Genomic DNA, 25,123 nt, shown 5'->3' with positions numbered 1-25,123 from the left:
GAACAACAGTAAATCAATACTCAGTGTTTACTTTGTAAAAAATAAACTGTTGGGGGAAATGGGGAGTTTTGGCTTAATGGGTATAGAGTTTCAATGTTGCAAGGTGAAAAAGTACTAGAGATAAGTTGCACAATAACGTAAATATTAACACTTTTAACACTTCTAATATTCACTTAATATTAACACAATACTTCTAACACTACTAAACTGTACTTAGAAATGGTTAAAGATGATAGAGTTTATGTGTCTTTTTACCGTAATTTTAAAACACAGGAAAAAAGAAAAATTTTTGTAAACTAGAGTTATGTATGTAAAATTTTAAAATAATGGAAAAATGTTTTTAAAAAAGGAAAACTTTTAGGTAACTAGTCATAATATTTCTTTGGTTGGAAAACTGTTACATTATATAATTTACAACTTCATTAGGAAAGAACACTTAAGTCATTTAGAAAATTTTCTAAATTGTTTATGTTCCTTGACTTCTTTTTATTATTCTCATCACCAATTTTCCTTAGTCAAATGGCAAGTATATAAAAGTGGGAAGACTTTAGTTTGCCTGTATAGTACTCTAGGGCAAAACAAACTTACTTGTGCGTTCTACTTAAAGCTAGAAACACTCAATCCATCTCTACAGATGAAAAAATAACTAGGGTAACAGAGAAAACCTTAGCTTAAAATATAAACTAAGATAAAAGATAAAGCATTTAACTCTTCCTTTGTTACCCACTAGGGAAGAAACATTAGATTTTCAGGAATCTGCTCATTCTTCCCTGATATTCCTAACCAGAAAAATAATTCTATAGAAAGGTGAACACCGTTAAGTCTTCCCAAATTATGAGAAGAAAGTTACAATAATAAGGAAGTTCTTTAACAGAGACACCTGATCACGTACTAGTACATGAATATGGCCGTTTTTTTTCCCCTACATCTATAAATACAGAAAAAGGAGAGTATCTCTAAGGTACCTTTTCAATGATCTGAAGAACAGAGTTCCACTTCAGCTCCACCTAAAAGAAGAAAAAGAGAAACAATCTGCTAGAACAAACAGTAACTGGAAAAACTGTTTACAAGTAAAGTGAGCGTGAAATCACTACAAAACTAAAATGCTTTTTAGCTAGTCCAACTTTAAAGAGTCCAACTTTAAAGACTGCAAGAACTTACCCTTTCATTACCAAGTTTTTGTCATCTTAACATATTTACTCTTCACTGGACAGCGACCCAGAAGTCTCACACACTTCTTAATCCCAATCAAGAAGATACTGTCGGCAAACTGACATTCATAGTCAAGAAACGATCCCAAATAACCCCCATCCGGGTCTCATTCTACTCACACGTTATCAGTGCACCAGTGTAAACCACTACAGTTTAGAGAGAACAGGAGCTTCCCAGGTGACTGGGCGGTAAAGAATCCACCTGCCAATGCAGGAGACATGGGTTCCGTCCCACCTAGGAGGATTCCACATGCCGTGGAGCAACTAAGCCCTTGCCCCACAACTACTCAGCCTGGGCTCTAGAGCCTGGGCGCCACAACCATTAGGCCCGTGAGCCACACCTACTGAAGCCCAAGTGCCTAGAGCCTGTGCCCCTCAAGAGAAGCCACTGCAGTGAGAAGCCCGCGCACCACTAGAGAGGAGCCCCCACTCGCCGCAACTAGAGAAAAGTCTGCACAGCAATGAGGACCCAGCACAGCCAAAAATAAATAAAAAAAATTTTTTAAGGTACAGAACAGAAATACCTCAATAAGATCATCCAGAATGGCTTTTCTTTCCACATTACTATCACAGCAACAGAGGGCACTGTACAGAATGTCCACCAGGAAACCGGCATCCTTCCTTTGATCTTCATTTAGCCAACCTGTTATTTTCTGGTATAGAAACTGTACCGCGGGATTTTTTTGTACAAGTTTGGCTATTTCAAGAGGCTTGCCTCTGACAGTGCTCTGTTTTTCATCACCTAGCAGCACTTTAAACACTTGGCTTGACGAGAACGAGTTGAGCAGGGTGGAAAGAAACCTGAGATGTTGCTCCGACTTCTGTTCATTGACGTAATTAATGCTCATCTCTGCCAATTTACAGACTAAGTCTTCCAAAGGTTTTTTCCTCAGCGGGGATATACAGTTGGAGCAACTCGGAGAGACAGAAGGTTCAGCCATTAACTCAGGGCCTTCACTGTTCTCTCCCTCTGAGGAGACACATTTTTCATTCTCCTTATTATTTTCAGGCATCTCATCAGCAAATCTAACCTTACCAACTTTTTTTTTATTCAACTTCAAGGAGCTCTTCGGCTTTTGAAGGACCTGCAATAGGTTAGAAACACCCAAAACAGACTTAACATCGGCTTCTGGCTCGTTGATTTTCTCAACACAGATCTCTGATAGTTTTTCCCAGAAATTCAGCAGCACTTTCTCCAAGTTGCGGGCTGTTTTATCATCTTTTTCCAAATCGGCTCTGGCTTCCCAGGAACTTAAAGTTTCTGCTAAATGGTTAAATAGCTGCCCATCTTGCAACTTTGGGTCTTTGAGAACTGCATCAATAAAAGGAATTAACTGAAAGAGAGGGCAGAAATATGAAAGTTCACTTTTCAGGAGAAATAAACTTTGAACCTTATTTGTAAAGCATTATAAATTTTCTTATTTAATAACTGAAAAACACGATTTTCCCCCCAAACTCTGACAAGAGTTAAGTTGAACTGGAAAATAATTTTCACATCATTCAAAGAGCCTAATGATTTCACTGTTTCTCCTGTGAATTACTTTTTATGAATATAACTGACCAAGATTCTTGGTCATCAACAAGTAACAGTTTTCTTTGTATCTTCTGAATTTACTCAAGTTTTTTGCTTTTCTCTGAACCAATATGAAAGAAATATAGGACCCACAGAATTCAAAATGCTTTCTCTTAAATTACAAAGGTAGGGAAAATTAAATATCTGAGATCAACTAGAACTGGGCTTCTATAATCACAGTAATTAATTTCCTGCCTTAAGGAACCTTATTCCAGAACCCGCTCTTATCACTAGTCCTAAAAGCTAAGCACAATTATTCACAAAAGGACAGATGTACTACATATTTTAGAGGGAACAAGATGATTATTATATAACTTAAACTAAAACACAAAAGACCGAAAATCACAATCTTCTAAATTGTTTTGCATTTCAACTCTCTAAAACAGGGTTTGCAAAACCAGAGAATAACTAGCCCTTAGACATTATGGATCATGCTAGTAACTAACAATACAGAAATTTTCATTTATCTGGTGTCAGTAATACACATTACTGTATAAAAATTTGCAAATCATAAAAATGAAATCTTTACAAGGAAGGCTAATTAATAAAAATGACAGAAACACAATGAGCTTGATTCTTTACACATAGTGTGCAAAGGCACTGATGAGTTTTACAATATAAATACCTGATCATTGACGAGCATCTCTTCTATCTCTTCCTCCCCTAAGTTTTGTTGCATTATAAAACGTAAGCATTCAAAAAAAGCAGATATCACTGCTGAGCACTCTGAAAAGCTGGTTTTGGTTCTTTCCGTTGATAGCCTAAGAAATAATAGATACGTGTGGCTTATTCTTTCATGAAAAAGAAAATAAGCAATTCAAAAACACCAAACTAAAGACATGGAAAACGATTTCTAAAAAATAAAATTCTTAAATGAAAAACTAAGGCCAACCAATCAAAATACAGCCCAACTAGAATATAAACTTGAAGAACTGAAAAAAAGCGTATTTTCAAAAATAGGTCAACAGAAGATAACATTTATTTTCTATTGATAAACGAACCCACCTGCAAATTTCAAAGAGAAAACTTAACCAAATAAAGATAGGAGTGTTGTGAAAAAAAATTTTTTAATCATTAATAAAACTGGGTATCTTTTACTAATTTCAATAAACACACCGAAATGACATTTTAAGTGTGAGTTTAAAGAGCTATTATATTTAAGTTAATGGAAAACCCGTCACCAGTTGATTTTCTGCATTTGGGCATTTGTATTTATCAATATACTGAAAAAAAGGGTCATTGACAAAGAGCCTATTCCACCTAAACAGTCTTACAATACTTTAACCTCACTTTCTGCTATAGTCTATCACTGCAGACTTGAAAGCACCATAAAAAAAATTCCAGTTGTTAACCGTCTGAAAACTTTAGAAGTGTTTAATGAACAGCAAAACAATTTGAGGAAATTTAAGTATGACAATAACTACGTCATTCTGTCCATTTATAAAAATAAGAAAAAAAATCTATTCGGCTTTAAAGGTCAAGAATTTAAATTCCTGGGGCTTCGCTGGTGGCTCAGTGGTAAAGAATCTACCTGTCAATACAGGAGACACAAGTTCGATCCCTGATCCGGGACGACCCCACATGTCGCAGAGCAATTAGCTTGTACACCACAACTACTGAGCCCACATGCTACAACTACTGAAGGTGGCGCTCCCTAGAGCCCAGGCTCCGCAAGGAGAGAAGCCACTGCAACAAGAAACCCATGCACCACGACTAGAGAGGAGCCCCACAACCAGAGAGAAGCCTAAGCAGCAGTGAAGACCCAGCACAGCCAAAACTAACTATAAATAAAATTATTTAAAAGCACACACACACACAAAACTTAAATTCCTTACCCTGCAACTAGCGAGGTGAGAAAATTCTTGAAGAAATCCAACTTTGGATCTGTAATGGACTGAGGGAGTTTGCTGATGAAGGGCAGAAGATAAGGATATATGACAGTAGCCAGACCCCGACCTCCTTCACGAACCACAGCTGACAGCTTGGGAAACACACTTTTTTTTGCATTTACATGAAGCCAACAGTCCTTAAAAAAAAAAAAAAAAGATTATAATGGTAATTAGACATCATAAACATAGAGAAAAGAAAAAAAAAGATTTAAAAAAATTATAATACAAAAGATTATAATGATAATAAAAAAATTTTAACGGTAATTAGAGATCATAAACTAGAGAAAAGACACAAAGACTCTCAAAAATAAAATTCAAGTATTTTACCAAAAGGGGGTAAAAAAATCTGTCACTACAAACTAAAAATTTGAAATTATAAGAAATTTATTACATATGGTAACCAAGTATCCAACATGCTTCCAGGACAATATGCATCAAAAATAATTATTTAACTTCAAAGATTCCTAAAAGAGCTGCTTTCTAAAAGTGACAGCAATTATTGTTGTTGTTTAGTCTCTAAGTTGTGTCCAACTCTTGCGACCCCATGGACTGTCGCACAACAGGCTGCCCCGTCCCTCACTATCTCCTAGAGTCTTAAATGTAAGATTCAGATATGTTGACTTCATTAAGCCATATAAGAATTGATACTGACTAAACTGAAAGCTGGGCTGGAAGAAGCACAAGCTGGAATCAAGATTGCCGGGAGAAATATCATTAACCTCAGATATGCAGATGACACCACCCTTATGGCAGAGAGTGAAGAGGAACTAAAATGCCTCTTGATGAAAGTGAAAGTGGAGAGTGAAAAAGTTGGCTTAAAGCTCAACATTCAGAAAATGAAGATCATGGCATCCGGTCCCATCATTTCATGGGAAATAGATGGGGAAACAGTGGAAACAGTGTCAGACTTTATTTTGGGGGGCTCCAAAATCACTGCAGATGGTGATTACAGCCATGAAATTAAAAGACGCTTACTCCTTAGAAGGAAAGTAATGACCAACCTAGATAGTATATTCAAAAGCAGAGACATTACTTTGCCAACAAAAGTTCGTCTAGTCAAGGCTATGGTTTTTCCAGTGGTCATGTATGGATGTGAGAGTTGGACTGGGAAGAAAGCTGAGCGCCAAAGAATTGATGCTTTTGAACTGTGGTGTTGGAGAAGACTCTTGAGAGTTCCACGGCCTGCAAGGAGATCCAACCAGTCCATTCCAAAGGAGATCAGCCCTGGGATTTCTTTGGAAGGACTGACGCTAAAGCTGAAACTCCAGTACTTTGGCCACCTCATGCGAAGAGCTGACTCATTGGAAGAGTCTGATGCTGGGAGGGATTGGAGGCAGGAGGAAAAGGGGATGACAGAGGATGAGATGGCTGGATGGCATCACCGACTCGATGGCCGTGAGTCTGCGTGAACTCTGGGAGATGGTGATGGACAGGGAGGCCTGGCATGCTACAATTCATGGGGTCACAAAGAGTCAGACACGACTGAGTGAATGAACTGAACTGAACTGAAAGTAAAATAAAAACTCTATTTCATTTTATAGTCAGTTTAAGATTTATACCAAGTTTTGGATTAAAGTATTTGATGTCCAAGAAAGCATTTTTCTAGCAAGTTTTAAAAATTATAACCTGATAGGCTCTCTTGCATGGTATGTAAGGCTTCTAAAACACAATTAAAGGAACTTCCCCGGTGGTCCAGTGGCTAAGACTCCATGCTCCCAATGCCAAGGACCCAGGGTCCCATCCCTGGTCAGGGGACTAGATCCCACAAGAGGCAACTAAGAGTTCACGTGCCTCAACTCAAGATCCCAACTAAAAGACCTCACATACTGCAACTGCAGATCCTGCGTGCACAACAAAGGTCAAAGATCCTGCATGCTGCAACCAAGACCCAGCGCAGTCAAATAACTATATGAAAAAAAAAATACAATTAAGAAGATAAGTATTTCCGGATATACTAAACGTACCTCTCTTAACTTACCTCAACAGTTGTAAGTGTATAAAGTACAGCTTCCCAGAGAGCTGGGCATACAACAGGGTCACTGTCATCGATGCTAAGAAGAACAGACGGGCTCACTTTGGATGCTTCATCTTTCATCAACTGTGGAATACGCTGGCACAAAGCAGAAACCAACTCAAAATAGGCTGAGCGGATCTGAAAGAAAAAGTGGAAAGCTGACTTAAAGTCTAGAAAAGATATGACAAAATTTTTTTTTATTTATGGCCATGGCAGGTAGGTTATTTATACTAACCTTCCATATATAAAACTAAAAGGGTTGGAAAAAACTTTTTAAGAATCTTAACATTAAAAAAAAAAACCTTAAGGACACCACATGGCTAAAAAGACATTAGGATTTACCAAGCCAAAATTGAAGGCACAAAGAATCCAACTTTCTTCTTCTTTGGCTCAAGCAAATAGAAGTCTTCTCCAGTCTCAGAAGCCTTCATTTGGGGACTCATATCCTACTAATATACTAGTCAGCACAAAGTTGAATACAGCCAAACAAAAAATAAGATACTATGAGCTACTATGAGCATAAACAAAAGATAACACAGAGACCTGAGACTTTAAAGTTTAGAATTATCTGTCAGTTACAAACTTCCTATCAACAACCTTTGTTACATTTAAAGAAACGAAAGTTTAAAGAAATTTGAAGGGAAAAGGATCTTAGAAAAAGCACAGCAGATCTAGAAAAGAACCAATTACAATTTCTAAACTAAAAGTAAATACACAAATAAATAAGAGCACAATTCGTAGTTTAAGAGCATCATGCCACCACCACTTCTATTCAACATAGTACTGAGGACATAATAAATACAGAGGAAAAAGGGGGGCAGGGAGAACTGGAAGTAACCCGTTACTATCTATAATCATAGCAAAATAATAGGCTATAAAAATATTAAAAAAATAATTCAAAGGCAAGAGTTGCTGGATACAAAATTAACAAAAGCACAGCATTCCTATACAACAGTAGAAACAAAACAGAATGTGGAATTAAAAATAAATTCACAGTAGTAACAAAAACCACATTCAGTATGCAGCATATTATAAAATATTATTCCAGGATGCCAAGGGCCTTATATAACCTAAAGAATTCTGAAAAAGAAGAGCAAAGTTGGAGGGTTTCAAGACTTACCATAAAACAATAATAAGAGTATGGTATTGGTATAAAGACAGGCATAAAATGTAATGGGAGAAGAGCCCAAAATTAAAATCCCACACATATGTTCAATTTAATTTTGACAAAGAACAGGGCTGGGGTGGGGGAAAGCAGGGAGTTAGTAGTCTTTCAACAAATAGATACCTATACAAAAATAAATCTGACTCTCACCTTTATGCCTACACAAAAATTAACTCTAAATGGACCTAAACTATAAAACTTCTAGAAGAAAATATTAAAAAAATCTTTGTAACTTTCAAGACATCAAAAGTATGAAGCATAAAAGAAAAAAATTGATAAAAGGACTTCAAAATCATCTACTCTACAGAAACCATGAAAAAAGTGAAAAGGCAAGCTATATACTAGAAGAACACAGTCATGATGTTTTATCTGACATCATACTTGTATACAGGATAAAAAAAGCACATTCATAACTCAAAAATAAAGACCAAAAACCGAACTTAAATAGGCAAAAGAATATGGAATAGTGAAATAGTGAAATTGATACACTGATCTTCCTGGAAAGAACAACTACAGACTCTATGAACCAGACCCAAAAAACTATCTGAGGACTCTGAGGACTGAAATACACATTTTGGAGGAGGTGACATCACTTGGAGGAAGCAGTCCACACATACTGAGTTCCCATTTTGTTCAGCTTTGCCCTGAAGGTGGCTACAGTCACCAGCACAGAGGCACAGGGGCAGCTACAGCTGCCTGAATCCTTCTGGGTGGAGGAACTGAAGTAACTAGGGAAAGGAGCCCAGGGTAACCAAGGCGGCAAGAGAGTGGCAGGGAACTACAGAGAGAAGACAACCCCCTCATTCTGAGTTTAAACAGCCCGAATCTACAGCTGACACTTGAACCATGCCCATTGCAGGCATGAGTTTGAGTTTGCTGTTTGAGTCTGACCAAGTTGATTGCCCACTAACACAAACATATCAACACCCTTTGGAGCAATGTAAAATAATCCTGTCTCCAAAACATAATATTCCAGGTGGTAATCTAAATATTTATATCCAAGATAAAATCTAACATCACTCAACATACAAAAGCCAAGGAAATGTGATCCCATCTCAAAGCATAAGATAATTAACTGATGCCAATCACAAGATGATCCCGATGTTATCATCAAGACATGGACTTTAAAGCAGCTATTATAACTATACTCAGCAAGGTAAAGGAAACTATAACAGTGAACGGAAAAACATGAGATAAATGTCATTATACATCTGTCCAAACCTACAGAACACACAGCATCAACATGAACCCTAATATAAATTCTGGATAATAATGATGTATTAACGTAGGGTCATCAGTTGTGAATAAAAAAAAGTTTCACTCTGGTAAGGGGATGTTGATAATGGGGGAAACTATGTATGTGAGGATCAGGAGGTATATTTGAAATATCTGCACTTTTTCCTCAATTTTGCTGTGAACCTAAAACTGCTCTTTAAGTATAAAATTTCATCAAAGAAACAATATAAAAAATCAAGTAGAAATTTTAGGTATAAAAGATACAACATATTAAATTTAAAATGAGCAAAAGGGTTAAAGAGACACCTCAAAAAAAAAAAAAGGAGGTGGGGGGAATTCCCTGGCAGTCCAGTGGTAAGGACTCAGCACTTTCACTGCAGGGGCCTGGGTTTGATCTCTGGTTACAGAACTAAGGTTCTGCTTTCCCACTTGCCAAATGATATGGCCAAAAAAAAAAAAAAAAGATATACAATGGCCAATAAGCACATTAAAAGATGTTCAATATCATTAACCCTGCTGCTACTGCTAAGTCGCTTCAGTCGTGTCCAACTCTGTGTGACCCCAGAGACAGCAGCCTACCAGGCTCCCCCGTCCCTGGGATTCTCCAGGCAAGCACACTGGAGTGGGTTGCCATTTCCTTCTCCAATGTGTGAAAGTGAAGTCACTCAGTCGTATCCAACTCTTAGCGACCCCATGGACTGCAGCCCACCAGGCTCCCCCGTCCCTGGGATTCTCCAGGCAAGAACACTGGAGTGGGTTGCCATTTCCTTCTCCAATGCATGAAAGTGAAAAGTGAAAGTGAAGTCACTCAGTCGTGTCTGACTCCTAGCGACCCCATGGACTGCAGCCTACCAGGCTACTCCATCCGTGGGATTTTCCAGGCAAGAGTACTGGAGTAGGGTGCCATTGCCTTCTCCACATTAACCCACATTGAGGGAAATGCAAATTAAAACCACAATGAAAAGTCTCTACTCCAGAGGTCAGCAAACATTTTCTTTAAAGAGCCAGAAAAGAAACATTTAAAACTGTGCAAACCATACGGTCTCTGTTACTACTTTGCTCTGCCACGGTAACATAAAGCAGCCACAAACAATACAAAAACGATTCACAAAAACAGGGCAGCTGTACCAGATTTTGATCCATGAGCTGGAAGTTGCTGATCCCTGATCCCACATCTGAGAGAATGACTTAAACCAACAGACAATATCAAAGTAAGGAGATAGAACTAAATACCTCATACACTGCTGATTAGAGTGGAAACAGTACAACCACTTTGAAATACTGATACAAGCAACAACAAAGAATCTTCAAAACATTATGCTGAGCAAAGGAAGCCAGATACAGGGAACTCCCTGGTGGTATAGTGGTTAGGACTCCAAATCCTCACTGCCAAGGGCCCAGGTTCAATCCCTGGGTGGGGGAACTAAAATCCAACAAGCTGTGTGGCATGGCCAAAAAAACCCCCAGCCAAATACAAAGTAATAAATAAATAATTTTAAAAAAATTTTTTAAGTGAGAAAGGACTTCATAAGGCAAAACCAGTGGTTTTGATTACATCGAAATTAAGATTTATAAATAAGAGAGGACACATGAAAGGTAACAGAATGGGAGATAATTTACAATGCCTGTAAGTGACAAAAGGACTAATACTGAAAATACACAAGGAACTCCTGTAGAAGAAGAAAAAGAGAATTCTAGTAGGAAAAAAAGGGAAAAAGATATGAACAAGTAGTTTATAGAAGAAACACAAACATTTCAAAAGCTTATGAAGAGATGGTAAGTCACCAGTTAGCAGAGTAATTAAAATTAAAGACAGCTTCATTTGATACTGATAAAAAAAAAGAAGTTGAAGGATGCCTAGCCCTGGCTACAATATAAGATACATATTAACAGTATTCATGACGTATTGCTGGTTGAGCCTAGAGCAATGCAGCCCATCAGGTGAGTACTCTGATGCTACTTCAGCAAATTAACTATGTATATACTCTCTGACTCAGCAATTCAAAAATTAAGAGGATTTCAGAAAAAGAAATTCTCACAGATCCAGGGATACATGAATGAAGATGCTAACTGCTGCCTTATTTGTGGGAGCAGGGAGTCCGAGGCAACCAGGGTGTCTATCACTGGGGAAGTGAACAGGTATAAAATGGAACAAATGCAAACTTGTGAATACTACCCATCATTGAGAAGCCATGGGCTAACTATACAAATACAGGAATGTGAAATAGTTCAGTACTTTTAAAAAAAAATTGCTAAGTAAAAAGCAATAAACGAGATGAAATATAACAGAAATCGTTCATGTGAATTAAAAACACATAGGTTGGGACATGCCTAACAAAGAAAATTAGATAAACGTCATTCAGGCATGAATGCTGTGTGGGAGTTCAAAGTTAGCGAACTAACAATATATGTTAATTAAGGTGTCTTTAAACAGACAAATATAAAATAAGGTAATGTACTGGCTGATTACCAAAACTGTTGTGATCAGAGACTCACAGGAACCCTAAGAGCAATGCTTCAGTATTTAGGGTTTGTGCATGTCACAGAATGTAATTATCATAAACAATGAGACAACTACACAAGCAAAAGCACAGAGATTAATCACATTTAGAATGGTCAGCTGGTGGAGGTGGAGAATGGAGAAAGACAAGAAGGAAAAAACAAACATATTAAATGAAAAAGCCTTACACACACACACATACAAGTTTTAAGGTGCCATGAACAGAGGAAGACGATGACTCAACTCTGCATCTAAGGTCCAAATAACTAAGTAAAAAAATGAAAATACAATTAACATTCTAGTAAGAGAGGCAATTCAGTCCCAGCACAAAAATGTGTTTGCAGAGTTTTAAACATAAACAATGAACATTAAGCATAAATAAAAACTAACAAGATAGGGGAAAAAAAGGAATCAGAGAAATGTCTTAAAACCAAAAGTTTAAGATACCTGAGGTATACTGTGTTTTCCATACTTCCAAAACTTATTCTGTGATAAAAGAGACTTAAATTTCTCCTCCAGAGAGTCAAGCTCATTCTCAGGTAACAGGCAAAGCAATTTCTTTAATGCCAATAAGGAACAAGTTACGACTCGGTAGAATTTAGCATCTCTCTCTTCCTCTGGAACAGTTCTTAATGTAAAAAGAAAATAAATATACATAAGGATTGAGGATAAGACAAGCTACATATGCAGCACTTCTATTTTAAATGTTTTATTGCTGAATATCTACCAAAGTTACTTTATTTCTATATTCATTCTCCCTGTGTCAAACCCTCACACAAAATACAAATACACATACAATTTTAATCACATATTTTTTGAATAATACCAGGTTGAAGCAGCTGAAAAGGAGTGGCCTGATATAAGTGTATATGTATACATCACTCTCAGCAGCAGTTAACTGGATGTTTCTGGAGAATAAATAATACTGCATCTAAGACTGTTTTCCCTTACAGACTCTTAATAGCTTAATTAGAACACAACAGTAAAAAGCAAATGGAACTTCTTAGTATTCTTTAAATAGAACTATTCACAGTTCTTCAGTTATTTTCATCCAGACCTTAAAATGATTCCTGCTATGACTGTCAAAAGGCAAACATGGGGGAAAAAAAAAATCTAAAAACATCTCTTCGTAAAAGAACCAAATGTGTGAGTTCCCAGATAATTCAAATTAAATAGAGGGACAACTTGCAAGTAAAAACACTTAAAATTGCACCTGGCAAATAGTATTGCATTAAATATCTTCATCTCTACATTCCGAATTCTTTTTTTTTAAGAATCCCTTTTTACATCACCACATTGAAATTATCCCCTTGTTACCTATGAGTACAACAGAGTTTCACTTAACCTGAGTCACATAGACACAATACAACTTACTGTGGGTCACTGAGGGTATCAGGTGTTTCTTTGATAAGATGATCCTGTAGCACCTACAGGGGGGGGATTGAGATCTTATTGAACTGTCAATGGTGAAGGGACAAGAGTAAAAACTACATCTTTCCTAAAAGTTCTTAATCCTCTTCCTCACAAAAGAAGCAAAACTAAAAGGTCTGAATTTCACCAATTTTTTCCCCTTACTAATTCCCAAGGTTGCCAGCTGTTAGGGTAAAGAACGATAGGGTACTTCTTTCAAACATCTCTAGTTTCTGCCAAGAGGACTTTCTCCCTAAAGACTCTTGTCCTCTTGCTTTTTCATTCCTCTTGGCACGCAGCAGTGAAGTGAAAGGACTCCTGATTAGCAGGTCTGGGACAGGATCAGGCTCTGCTTCCCTTGCCCCACTTTTTTGAGCACCTCCCTCCTCACAGGGAAGAACACACACTGTGTCCTGCTCCATCACAGAGGAAGGCCAAAGGTTCCAACTGAAATGCAGAGGAAGGCTGCTTATTTCTGGGGTAGAGTTCGAGCAAGTCCACTGCTCCAGTATCAGTCTTACCAGCAATAACAATAGCCCGCTAAATTTACTGAGCTTTTCCACCCACCTTGCATCCCATGCATTAATTAAATGAATCCTCACAGCAACTCAGTTAAGTACCCACTTTAACAGATGAGGAAATGCAGGCACACACACTCGCTGGTGGCCAAACACCCCAGCTAATGGCAGAGAGGGATGGGACCCAGTGGCGTGAGCCAGAGCCCAAGACCTCTGCCAGACACTATGACATTTTAATCTCATTTGTGTTACTCCTCTCTAATAAACTGATTCTGAACGCAGAAAGTTCAAACCGGTATCTGTATAGCTGTGACACGGCCAATTGAAGGTGAAATAATACAGCAACTAATCCACATATTCAATGATCAGTTATCCATTCATGACAAAGCCAAGAAGGAAAAAAAAAACTACGAAGAACCAAATTAATTGTCTCAAAACTTATTTTCTAAAACTCTTAAAGTGTCCAAACTCATGACACTTCACTCTCATAACATTTATGCTTGATATTTTAAATAAACCCATGATTCCTAACTTACAGTTGGGTCAGAGAACTCCCTTTGAGACTATGATTAAAGCTACAAACCCTCATCCTAAAAAAAGGACTTTGGTCCCCAGAAAAATAAACAATGGAAGAACCAAGAATCTAAATAAGGAGCTAGAATGCATATGTGTCCCTGTGTAAAGATATGCTGGGTGAAAAGATCAGATATGTATGTAATAAAGGATCGTGAAGAATCCTGCAGGCCAAGAGAAGCAATTTCAATTTGTAAGGGTAACGGGAACTACAGAAAGGCTGATTAATTTAAAGAAGGCAGGAAGGGAAGGAGGGAGGGAGGGAGGTAAGGAGAGGGGGGATGTTTAAGCAGGATTATACACGGGTGCTAAACAAGAGTACTAAATAGGGGAATGAATGAAAGCATGATTTTTTTTAAAATCTCATTTCTCCTCAATGGACTCACAGCTCACTTATTCTTACTTCTTGCTATAAAACTAACAAGTCTGGAGTTTACTTTTTCTAGTTCATATACTAGGAATGGCAAATGAGGGAAAAAATGAAAAAAAGACAGTATTACACACAAACTGGAAGTCACAAAAGCTATGGCCAATATCAATTTGGTAAAGGTGTTGGCCAAGTGTTGGAGAAATGTATACCTGTTAAGGGGAGTATAAATTTGGATGGCCTTTTGAAGGGCAATTTATCCATATCTATAAAAATTTTAAACGTCCTTATCCTTTGACCCAACATATTGAATTACTAGAAGTTCTGCTAACTCCCATCCTTACTGGGTATGAAGAGATCTATTCAAAAATGTTCACTGAAGCAGTGTTCGTTACCATAAAAAACTGGGGGAAAACCCCAAATGTATTCTAATGTGAAAGATGTTCAATAAACTGTAGTATATTAATACAAAGGATTATCAGGATGAAATATATCTGTATACATGTATTGATTTGAAAATATGGGAGAAAAAAAGTTTAGATTTAATTTTTAGATGGACTGTTTTTTTAGTTTTATATTACAAAATACCTCAAGTTTTTTAGACATGGTAAGTTAGATATTAAAATAAAGAAGGAAAAACCTAAATAATTTAAGACTGATCCAATCCAAAAAGTTTTTTATGTTTAAAAAGCCAAAATGGTCAATTTTGTTATACACCATTTAAAAAAGGCAATCTTCCACTGAAAATGTTTTCATTTCTCATTCCTTTACAATGCTAGGTGAAAGAGGTGCCTTTGTAATATGCCTCATATCCCTTAAATACTTTAAAAATTAGATATGGAATGGTTCCTAGGACTTACACTTGTGATTTCATCCTTACAAAATGCTATGGCTTCAGGTTGCTTGCTCGGAGGGAAAGCTGCTTCAAAGGCATCTTTTGCTGCAGAGGCAGCTGGTGTGTAAGTATCACACTGAGCCATCAGCCAATAACCCATTAAACTTTTTAAATAAGGAGCCAAGTGTTTCTTTACTTTAAGGATAAGTTTTTCAAAAGCTTGCTGTGTGGCTTCTCGAACCCGGCGGTCATGATCCTGTTGAAAACACAGTAAGGTTTAAAACAGTTCTAACCCATAAAAACAAATACAGACATTTCTGGGTATGCTATGAAGACCCATTAATAAGAACTCACCTATGTGCAGAGCTAAAGGAAAATCCATAATTACATAGAAAAATTGATTAATTCTTCCTTTTTCCCAATGAGATAAAAAGAACTACATTCAAGATGGAGTCAAGGCTACTTCTGGGATAATGAAGCAATTCATTCTCATTCTTCCGGAGCAAGTATACAAAGAAATTACATTGTCAAAATTTGTTGCTACTTAGTCACTAAGTCGCCTCCAACTCTTTTGCACCCTGTGGACTGTAGCCAGCTACTCCCCTCTGTCCTTGGGATTTCCCAAGCATGAATACTGGAGAAGGTTGCCATTTCCTTCTCCAGGGGATCTTTCAGACCCAGAGACCGAACCTGAGTCTCCTTCATTAGCAGGCAGATTCTTTACTGCTGAGGCACCAGGGAAGCCCTGTCAAAATCTACTATCACTTAAAAGTGTCTAGGGGGGCTTCCCTGATAGCTCAGTTGGTAAAGAATCCACCTGCAATGCAGGAGACCCCAGTTTGTTTCCCGGGTTGGGAAGATCCCCTGGAGAAGGGAAAGGCTACCCACTCTAGTATTCTGGCCTGGAGAATTCCATGGACTATAAAAGAGTTGGACATGACTTACATTTTCACTTTTCAAAAGTATCCAGGTAATTCTACAGTAACAACCTATTTTCTGAAAACACATACTCCTTTGCACAACCTACATAATCTAATCATACTGTATGACTGTATAACCATACTGACATAACAGTCCATAACCCTCAGCAAAAATGAATCATATAAATTTGACAGTCCTCATAACTTCAAACAAAAACAAAACATCAACACAACAGAAATAAAGTAGGAAAGTCTGAATACTTACAAGTGAAATTTTGCAGAAAATTCTTGGCCAGTATGGAAGAACCCCTTTTACAATTTCTGTGTCTCTCTCTGTACACATGGTTCCAAATTCCTGCATAGCCTAAAAGTAAATTATTAAAATCATTAGCCAATGAATCAACAGGCATAATATTAAATATTGATTATATTTCTAGTTTTTAAAATTGCAGAAATCTTTTATGTAACATGAGAATACTTTGTTCCTGTTTGTGCCATATAATACTAATCTTAAAGAGTTCCATCACAGATTACTACAGGAGAAACTTTTTCTTTTTATTTCCCTCTTTTTAAAAAATACAAAACATATACAAACAAAAAAACCCATTTACAATTATAGGGTCAAAATTACATTATCCAATAGGAAAAAATGTAAAGGCAGAATTCCAAAGTGATTCTAAAAAGTGCAAATCAACAAATTAATTTATAATCCAGAAGACAAGTATAAAATGTATCAGAAAAAAGTATAATTGTAGAAGTATTTATTAGTGGCAAATGATTTCACTGTTCTTTATATAACATATGCTAATGATGGGTATTCCCTGGCAGTTCACTGGTTAGGACTCCACGCTTCAAATACAGGGGTCACAGGTTAGATCTCTGGTTGTGCAATCTGGCCAGGGGAAAAAAAAACAAAACCAATGACATCTTAACAAAAAGATTTTCTTGATCATTTTAATGAAAACAAAACTTGCTTTTAGTTTTGTTGTGACATCTTTCTTAGAAAGTTTCCGCAGCACCATTCGGAAATCAGAATCCACAAGACTGTCTATTTCTTCAGCTCCTTGAATAGCAGGAACATAGCCTAGGTCACTGTGAAATGTTCCAAAACCAATAAATCCAGGCACTGTTCCCTGTTCCTTGGCAAGGAGTTCTGCAGCTCGGCCACTGTTTGAAGGCTGGTGAGAGAGTAGGGAGAAAAACAGTCAGAGTTCAGGAAGAGTTCAAAATTTAACTTTGAGTTCTTTAGAATAATTTCCTGACAATTCCCACAAGGAAGCAAACTCATTTGAGGACATTTTTCCCCTAGCCTATGCCTCTATTGTAATATTCCCCAAAGATGAATACTTCTGTTACAAATACTTAATGATCCTAGGAGCTATTTCCCAGTTTCCTAAACATCAGAACAATGTTTTTTAAGTTATGACTACAAGCCATTAGGGGCTTTCCAGATGGCTCAGTGGGTAAAGGATCCGCCTGCAATACAGGAGACATGGGCAGACGTCAGTATGATCCCTGCATTGGGGAGATCCCCTGCAGAAGGGCATGGCAACCCACTCCAGTTTTCTTGTCTGAAGAATCCCATGGACAGAGGAGCCTGGTGGGCTATAGTCCACAGGGTCGTAAAGAGTCAGAAACACTAAAGTGACTGAGCATGCACACACACACAAGTCATTAGAGGTTCCTGATATCAACTTAACAGCCTGTAGGTCATTTTAAAGAAACAGAACAAAATTTAAAATATCAGAATACATCACATGTGGTAAGAATAAGTACTGTTTTGTGAAATTTTTTGTTTCAAATTTTTTTTATAAATAGTATATATACACATATATGTGTGCTGTGTACTGATGCAAAATTAAGTCTTAAATGGATTGTATCTTTTCATTCATTCACTCATTCAAGAAATTACTAAGCAACTATCACAAGACAAGTCTAATGACAGCAACTTCTAGACCAAGAGTTCCCTGTGGGCAGACACACTCATTTCCACATACTAAAGCCTAGCCTAATGGGCTAAAGTGGTTACAAACTACATTAGTTATGGACATAAAAATAAATACAGTGGTCAGGATATAAGATACATTCTTTTGTTTTGAATGATAGTCAGTGGTTTGTTGGAAGGTACATAATATGGTAGCTTCCAGTAGGATTCTTTGTGACAGATACAGAAAATATCTAAACTGTTGAAAGAAATTAATGTATTCACTGTCATCTAATAAGAAAATGCCTCAGTTCAATGTCCAGGATGACATTACAACCCATCTAAACTCATGTTTATTTCTCTGTAAGAATGTCTGAAAATACAAATATGTGATTTAGCTTGCTGATACCTAGCAAAACTGTGTTTGGGAAACTCATTTATCAAGAAATTATCATCTGGACTACTTTCTGAACTGAAATGAATGACCAGAAATGAAAACGATGGACTCATTTTTTCCCCCAAAAACGGAATCATTTAAGACTAATTTCAAAAAAGGTTTTCTATTTTGAGACTTTACTAAAATGAACGAACATTATTCAGTCCACCTTTCTCAATACTGATACATGAATAAAGAGCTACAGAGGACTTAAGCATCCACCTGCCAGCGCAGGGACATGCATTCAAGCCCTGGTCCCGGAAAAGCCCACATGCTGCAAGGACACCACGCCTATGCGCCACCACTGGCACTGCAGTGAGAAGTCCACCCAGGAGAACTGGGAAAAGCTCGTGTGTAGCAACGAAGACCCAGCACTTTGTTTTTAGAAAACAAAAGTAATTTATATTTTAAAGGACCTACAAAGGAAGTCAGTGAAGTATAATTCTTTTTTTTTTTTTTGAAGTATAATTCTGAAAACCAACAGTGATGACACTAAGACATTGGAATTTTCTATATAATCTCATGAGTGAAGTTTCATTGTGAAACAGAATAACGAAATAGTATAAAAAGCTGAAGGAGTCAAGGCTGAACTGACCTTAAGATCAGAGCTGACAGTGCAGAAGAAAAGGTATCAGATTTCTAGTTTCAAAAATAACAAACTATTCTTAACTAACTATATCTTTTTCAAGGTCTACTTTGAATTTAAAATGTAGTTACTGTTTCTCATTACTTTCTCCATTGTGGATTAGCTACTTGTACCCACAGTTCAAAAATTAAGAACTTGGATTCTATTTCTGGCAGTTAATTTTCTTATACCACACCTACTTCATTCTTTGGTGTCCGGCTTCTAAAGGCATTTGAGGTGGCAACCCTGAGTCTACAGTTTAAAGACCAAATTCAGGACGACTTTCAAGATTTTCACCACCTGGACTCAACCTCTCCAGTCACCTTCCTGACACTCTTTTCTTCCCTCGTCCCATTACCCTCCTCCCCTCTCTTAATTTTGTTCCCACCATGTGTGTTCCAGACCCAAATTCAATACAAAGGTCCCTGCATATGTTATGCCTTTTCACAATTTGATCTTTTTTTTTCTTAACAGCAAACTTTTAAAAAAAAATTCTTTTTTATTGGAGAATAGTTGATTTACAATGTTTTGCTATTTTCAGGTATACAGCAAAGGGAATCAGTTATTCAGTTCAGTTGCTCAGTCAGGTCCGACTCTTTGAGACCCCAAGGACTGCAGCACGCCAGGCTTTCCTGTCCATCACCAACTCCCGGAGCGTTCTCAAACTCATGTCCATCAAGTTGGTGATGCCATCTATCTCATGCTCTGTCGTCCGTCCCCTTCTCCTCCTCCCTTCAATCTTTCCCAGCATCAGGGTTTTTTCAAATGAGTCAGTTCTTCGGATCAGGTGGCCAAACTATTGGAGCTTCGGCTTCAGTATCAGTCCTTCCAATGAATATTCAGGACTGATTTCCTTGAGGATTGACTGGTTTGATCTCCTTGCAGTCTAAGGGTTTCTCAAGAGTCTTCTCCAATACCACAATTCAAAAGCATCGATTCTTCGGCACTCAGCTTTCTTTATGGTCCAACTCTCACATCCATACATGACTACTAGAAAAACCATAGCTTTGACTCAACTCTTCGCGACTTGATGGACTGTAGCCTGCCAGGCTTCTCCATACATGGGATTTTCCAGACAAGCACACTGGAGTGGGTTGCCATTTCCTTCTCCAGGGGATCTTCCTGACTTAGGGATCAAACCCAGGTCATCTGAATTGCAGGCAGACTCTTTACCTTCTGAGCCACCAGGGAAGGTGGCTTAAAATGACGTAACAGTACTAAATCATTACTTAGGGTGAAGTCATGAAAACATAAAGTTTTCAAACTACCAAAATAATAATTGATTTCAGGAAGAATCATCAAAGGACGCTCAAAACCATTAAGTGATATTCTGTAAGAGGTTAGTCCCAATCTCAAACTACCATTCCACAGATTATTTGTTGTCAGTGGAAAAAGAAACTTATACAATGAACATCAGCTTAATCAAGTGATTAAACATACACCACCCATAATGGGACAGGCAGGTAACATGTGTCTCCATGGTGTGAAAAGCACTAAGAAAGACACATCACCAAAGAAGTATTTCTGTCAAAAACTGTTTAACCTGAATCTAATTATGAGGAACAATTAGACAAATCTAAGTTAAGCAAGTCAATTGCCTACATTCTGCCAAATTGTTCATGCTATAAAAGAATGCTCCTCCAAAAAACAAACAAAAAAAAAGGCACTGAGAGACTGCCTAGATCTAAATGGAATGAATGATCTTTCAATGGATCGCCAATGTTTTTAAAAGTGTTGTATCTAAAATAAAAGTTATAGAGAACAATACTGAGATGACTACAGAAATGTGAATATAATATTGTATATTATTAGATAATAGTATTATGAAAGTGAAAGTGAAGTCGCTAGTCGTGTCCGACTCTTTGTGACTCCGTGGACTGTAGCCCACCAGGCTCCTCCGTCCATGGGATTCTCCAGGCAAGAATACTGGAGTGGGTTGCCATTTCCTTCTCCAGGGGATCTTCCCCACCCAGGGATCGAACCCAGGGATCGAACCCAGGTCTCCTGCATTGCAGGCATACGCTTTAACCTCTGAGCCACCAGGGAAGCCCCCACCATATGGTTAAGCAAAATACATATATTTAGAAAGAGAAAGCAAACGTGACCAGATTACCAACTGGTTTGTGTGTGTCTTAAGCTACTTCAGCTGTGTCCGAATCTTTGTAACCCTTGGACTGCAGTCCGCCAGGCTCCCCTGTTCAGGCCGGAATACTGGAGTGGGTTGCCATGCCTTCCTCCAGGGGATCTTCCGTACCCAGAAATCGAACCCGCATCTCTTGTGGCTCCTGCACTGGCAGGCCGGTTCTTTACCACCAGTGCCACCTGGGAAGCCCTACCAATTGGTATTTCTAGGTAAAGAATTTATGAGTTGTTGCTCCAATATTCTTGCAACTTTTCCTCATATTTGGAATACTTCAAAACTAAACATTGAGAAAAATTTTTAAATAAAAAATTAAAATTAAATTAGGATGCAAGTAAAGTATTTAAAAGAGTACTGATACAGCCTAGTTACTGTTATTATTGTTGATATTATTAACCGCGAAAGAAAACTGACAGATCTAAGAAAACCGTAGTACTGAAATCACTAGAACTGGATCAGAAAGAAGCATCTTCATGAAATTAGACTGTACCATTAAAAATCTAAAGTACCATAAAAAAAATCTTTATAAAAAATACACCATTATGACATTCTCAGTCTTGTATGCTTAGTCCACACTGGGGTTTAAACAAGCATTTAGTGAACTTCTGCTATATGCCAGTCCTTGTTCTAGATCCCAAAGATAATAAATGGCAGCAGATAAAAACACCTACCTTCATAAAATAGTTATATCCTATACTAATATTCTAACCAAGCAAGACAGTAAATGAAGCAGGGCAATCAACAAATAGAATGTTAGAAGTCAGATATGCAATGGGATAAAATAAAGCAGGAAAAAAGAACAGGGAGCGGTGGGTGGAGGGGTGGTGGAGGGGAAGGCTACAACGGAAAATAGGGTGATCATGGGAGACCTCACTGAGATGTCTCGGGCAAAATTTGGAGCCACCTAACAAAAGAGAGTCGGGAGCCTGCCATGCAAGGTCAAGGTTCGGGAAGAGATCAGTTTGGCCTGATGGAGCGAGAAACAAGGAAGCTAAAGATGGGGTCGGAGATGCAAAGGGGCCGGAGCAGAGCCCATATCGTGTATATATATCATCGTAAGAGCTTTGCCTATACCCTGATGGATGTGGGGAGCCACAGATTTTTGAGGGAAGGAGCGACGTGATCAGAGACTCCGTGCACTCCAGGCTCACCTTAACTATCTCCCACTCCACTCCCTTGTTCACGATGCTACCCCCTGCTACCCTGGCCAGGTAACCTTCCAGGGGAAGCTGACACTGAACCAATTCTTAATGAAAACGGGGAGGAGTGGGGGGTGGCTAGGAAGTGTGCTCAGCTGGGGACAGCTGGACACGGTGACATCTTTTCCCTCTGCTTAACATCCCCATTCTGCTCAGAGATATCCCACCCCGCCCGCAGGGACGCACACACAACAGAGAGGTCACACTGGACACGCAAACACATGCCAGTCCACAGTCGCGCTCAACACAATCTCCGGCCATGCGCCGGGCAGACAGAGCCAGTCGCAGCGACGAGAGAACTCCCGCGCCTGCACTCACCCTCAGATTCCCCTTGGTCCTCTGCTTGTTCTTCCCGCCCATGGTCGCGGTCTCAGCCGCTCTCACAGCCCGAAGCCCCCGGGTTGACACAGCCGGGCCACAACTTCCGGCCCCTGCCACCGGAAAAGGGCTCACAGGAACAACCACCCCCAGCCCGCCCCTTCCGCCACCCACCCCGCCCATCTCCCGCCCCACTTCCGCCCGCACCTCCAGCGGCTTCCGGGACCATCCGCTGCGGGAAACGTCACACTTGGAGCCACGCCCATCCGAGTGACGTAACTCCTGCTCAGTAGGAAGCCACGCCTTGGAGACCCAAGGCGCCAAATGCTGCTTTTCTCGCTTTGCTAAGGCAGCATTTGTTCCCTCCTTAGCGATAGGAGAATTTCTAAAATTCCTGCACCTGTCCCCACTTCCTCTGATTCTAGCCAGTTCTGCATTTAATTTTCCTTTCTCTTATCTCCACCAGCTTCCTGCTTATTTAGAACTTGAAAACACGTGTTTCATACCAGTAGTCATGTATGGATGTGACAGTTGGGCTATAAAGAAAGATGAGCGCCGAAGAATTGATGCTTTTGAACTGTAGTGTTGGAGAAGATTCTTGAGAGTCCCTTGGACTGCAAGGAGATCCAGCCAGTCCACCCTAAAGGAGATCAGTCCTGGGTGTTCGTTGGAAGGACTGATGTTGAAGCTGAAGCTACAGTTCTTTGGCCCCCAGATGCGAAGAGCTGACTCATTGGAAAAGACCCTGATGCTGGGAAAGATTGAAGGCGGGAGGAGAAGGGGGCGACCGAGGATGAGATGGTTGGATGGCATCACCGACTGGATGGACCTGAGTTTGAGTAAACTGTGGGAGTTGGTGATGGACAGGGAGGACTGGCGTGCTGTGGTTCATGGGGTCACAAAGAGTCGGACAGGAGTGAGCGACTGAACTGAACACTAAAGCTAGCATATAATAGGTCCTATTTATGAGACCTGCTGATTGCCTTGTGTGTACAGTTTTAGGACATTTGTAAACGTCTCGTTTAATCTTTCCAGCTTCCTTTGAGATAGGCACGATCCCATCCATGTTTATAAACAGAGAGTCGGCAGAGTAAATCCTCTTGCCCTGGCTCCTGCTGCCAATGCACAGTGTAGACAGGACTCGAACGCAGCTTTTTCTGACTCTGCTCCTAGATGTTAACTACCTGCACCGTGTCCCAAGCAATGCAGGGCTGAGAGCCACTCGGGCTTGCTTGTATTTCCAAGTGGCCTCACATCATAGTGGCGGAGTTCACTCTGGCAACATCCACTCTGTAAGGATGTGTTCCTTCCCTTTTTTCCTTTTGCTTAAGCAAAGGAAGCTGCTAGAGGAGAGTCTGAGCCCTTGATCCTCCATAACTGCTCACTTATAAGTAAAATGAGGGCTTTCCTCGTGGCTCAGCTGGTAAAGAATCTGCCTGTAATGCGGGAGACCTGGGTTCAATCCTTGGGTTGGGAAGGTCCCCTGGAGAAGGGAATGGCTACCCATTCCAGTATTCTGACCTGGAGAATTCCATGGACTGAATAGTCCCTGGGGTTGCAAAGAGCTGGACAGGACTAAGCAACTTTTCACCAGCAACAGGAGATTGGCCTGAGCCAAATGGGAGGTATTTGCATACAAGGGTAACAGTAGAATGACATGGTAGCGGCTGAAGGAAGATGGGAAAAATGTTCAGTTCAGTTCAGTCACTCAGTTGTGTCTGGCATCAGGGTCTTTTCCAATGAAAATTTTCCATTTTGAAAATGTTAGACCTTTCAAAATGCGATTATCACCATCTCATCTGGATGTTTCTTAGAAATGCATACTGTCAGGCCCACTTTGGGACTATTAAATCAGATTTTGCATTTTTAACAATGTTCTCAGGTCTTGTTAAAATTTGAGAAGGACCAGAGTGATTAGCTATGCCCGTTTACTAAATTCTACTTATTCTTACTTCAAAATAACTAATGATTTTATTTCTATTTCCTTGACACTATCCACATTTCATAACAAGGATCCATACCTCTTGATGTGGACCTTCAAACTATTCCAAACCACACAGGTCTTTGTTTGATTTTCCTAAAGCCCCATCTTATTATTTTTGAGCGTTTGAAAATAGTCTCCATTATGTAACAGTTTCCAGTGCTCGTCTTTTTCAGCATTACTTAATCTTTTGAAGATAAGACCCTTTTAAAAAAGAGTAATCTAAACAGTCCGTACCAAAAGAGATAATATTATGTCATGGTCAGTCATTTCAATCATGTCCGGCTCT

At 38.9% G+C, this 25,123-nt stretch overlaps 1 protein-coding gene across 1 annotated transcript in view; it reads right to left on the bottom strand.

Moving 5' to 3' along the window:
- Positions 1-23,036, bottom strand: part of LTN1 (listerin E3 ubiquitin protein ligase 1) — a 55,106-nt gene extending 32,070 nt beyond the window's left edge. The window contains exons 1-11 of the mRNA XM_052642763.1: positions 22,854-23,036; positions 17,186-17,389; positions 16,477-16,575; positions 15,317-15,547; positions 12,963-13,015; positions 12,036-12,216; positions 6,652-6,825; positions 4,620-4,810; positions 3,410-3,545; positions 1,736-2,545; positions 966-1,007 (exon numbers count right to left, since the gene is read on the bottom strand). Of these exons, the coding sequence (XP_052498723.1) occupies positions 966-1,007; positions 1,736-2,545; positions 3,410-3,545; positions 4,620-4,810; positions 6,652-6,825; positions 12,036-12,216; positions 12,963-13,015; positions 15,317-15,547; positions 16,477-16,575; positions 17,186-17,389; positions 22,854-23,036 (2,304 nt within the window). The remainder of the gene's footprint in view (positions 1-965; positions 1,008-1,735; positions 2,546-3,409; positions 3,546-4,619; positions 4,811-6,651; positions 6,826-12,035; positions 12,217-12,962; positions 13,016-15,316; positions 15,548-16,476; positions 16,576-17,185; positions 17,390-22,853) is intronic.
- Positions 23,037-25,123: the final 2,087 nt, after the last annotated feature.

Source organism: Budorcas taxicolor, chromosome 1 (assembly GCF_023091745.1).
Source record: "Budorcas taxicolor isolate Tak-1 chromosome 1, Takin1.1, whole genome shotgun sequence".
Classification (NCBI taxonomy): domain Eukaryota; kingdom Metazoa; phylum Chordata; class Mammalia; order Artiodactyla; family Bovidae; genus Budorcas; species Budorcas taxicolor.
This window is presented reverse-complemented; position numbering and strand designations above follow the sequence as displayed.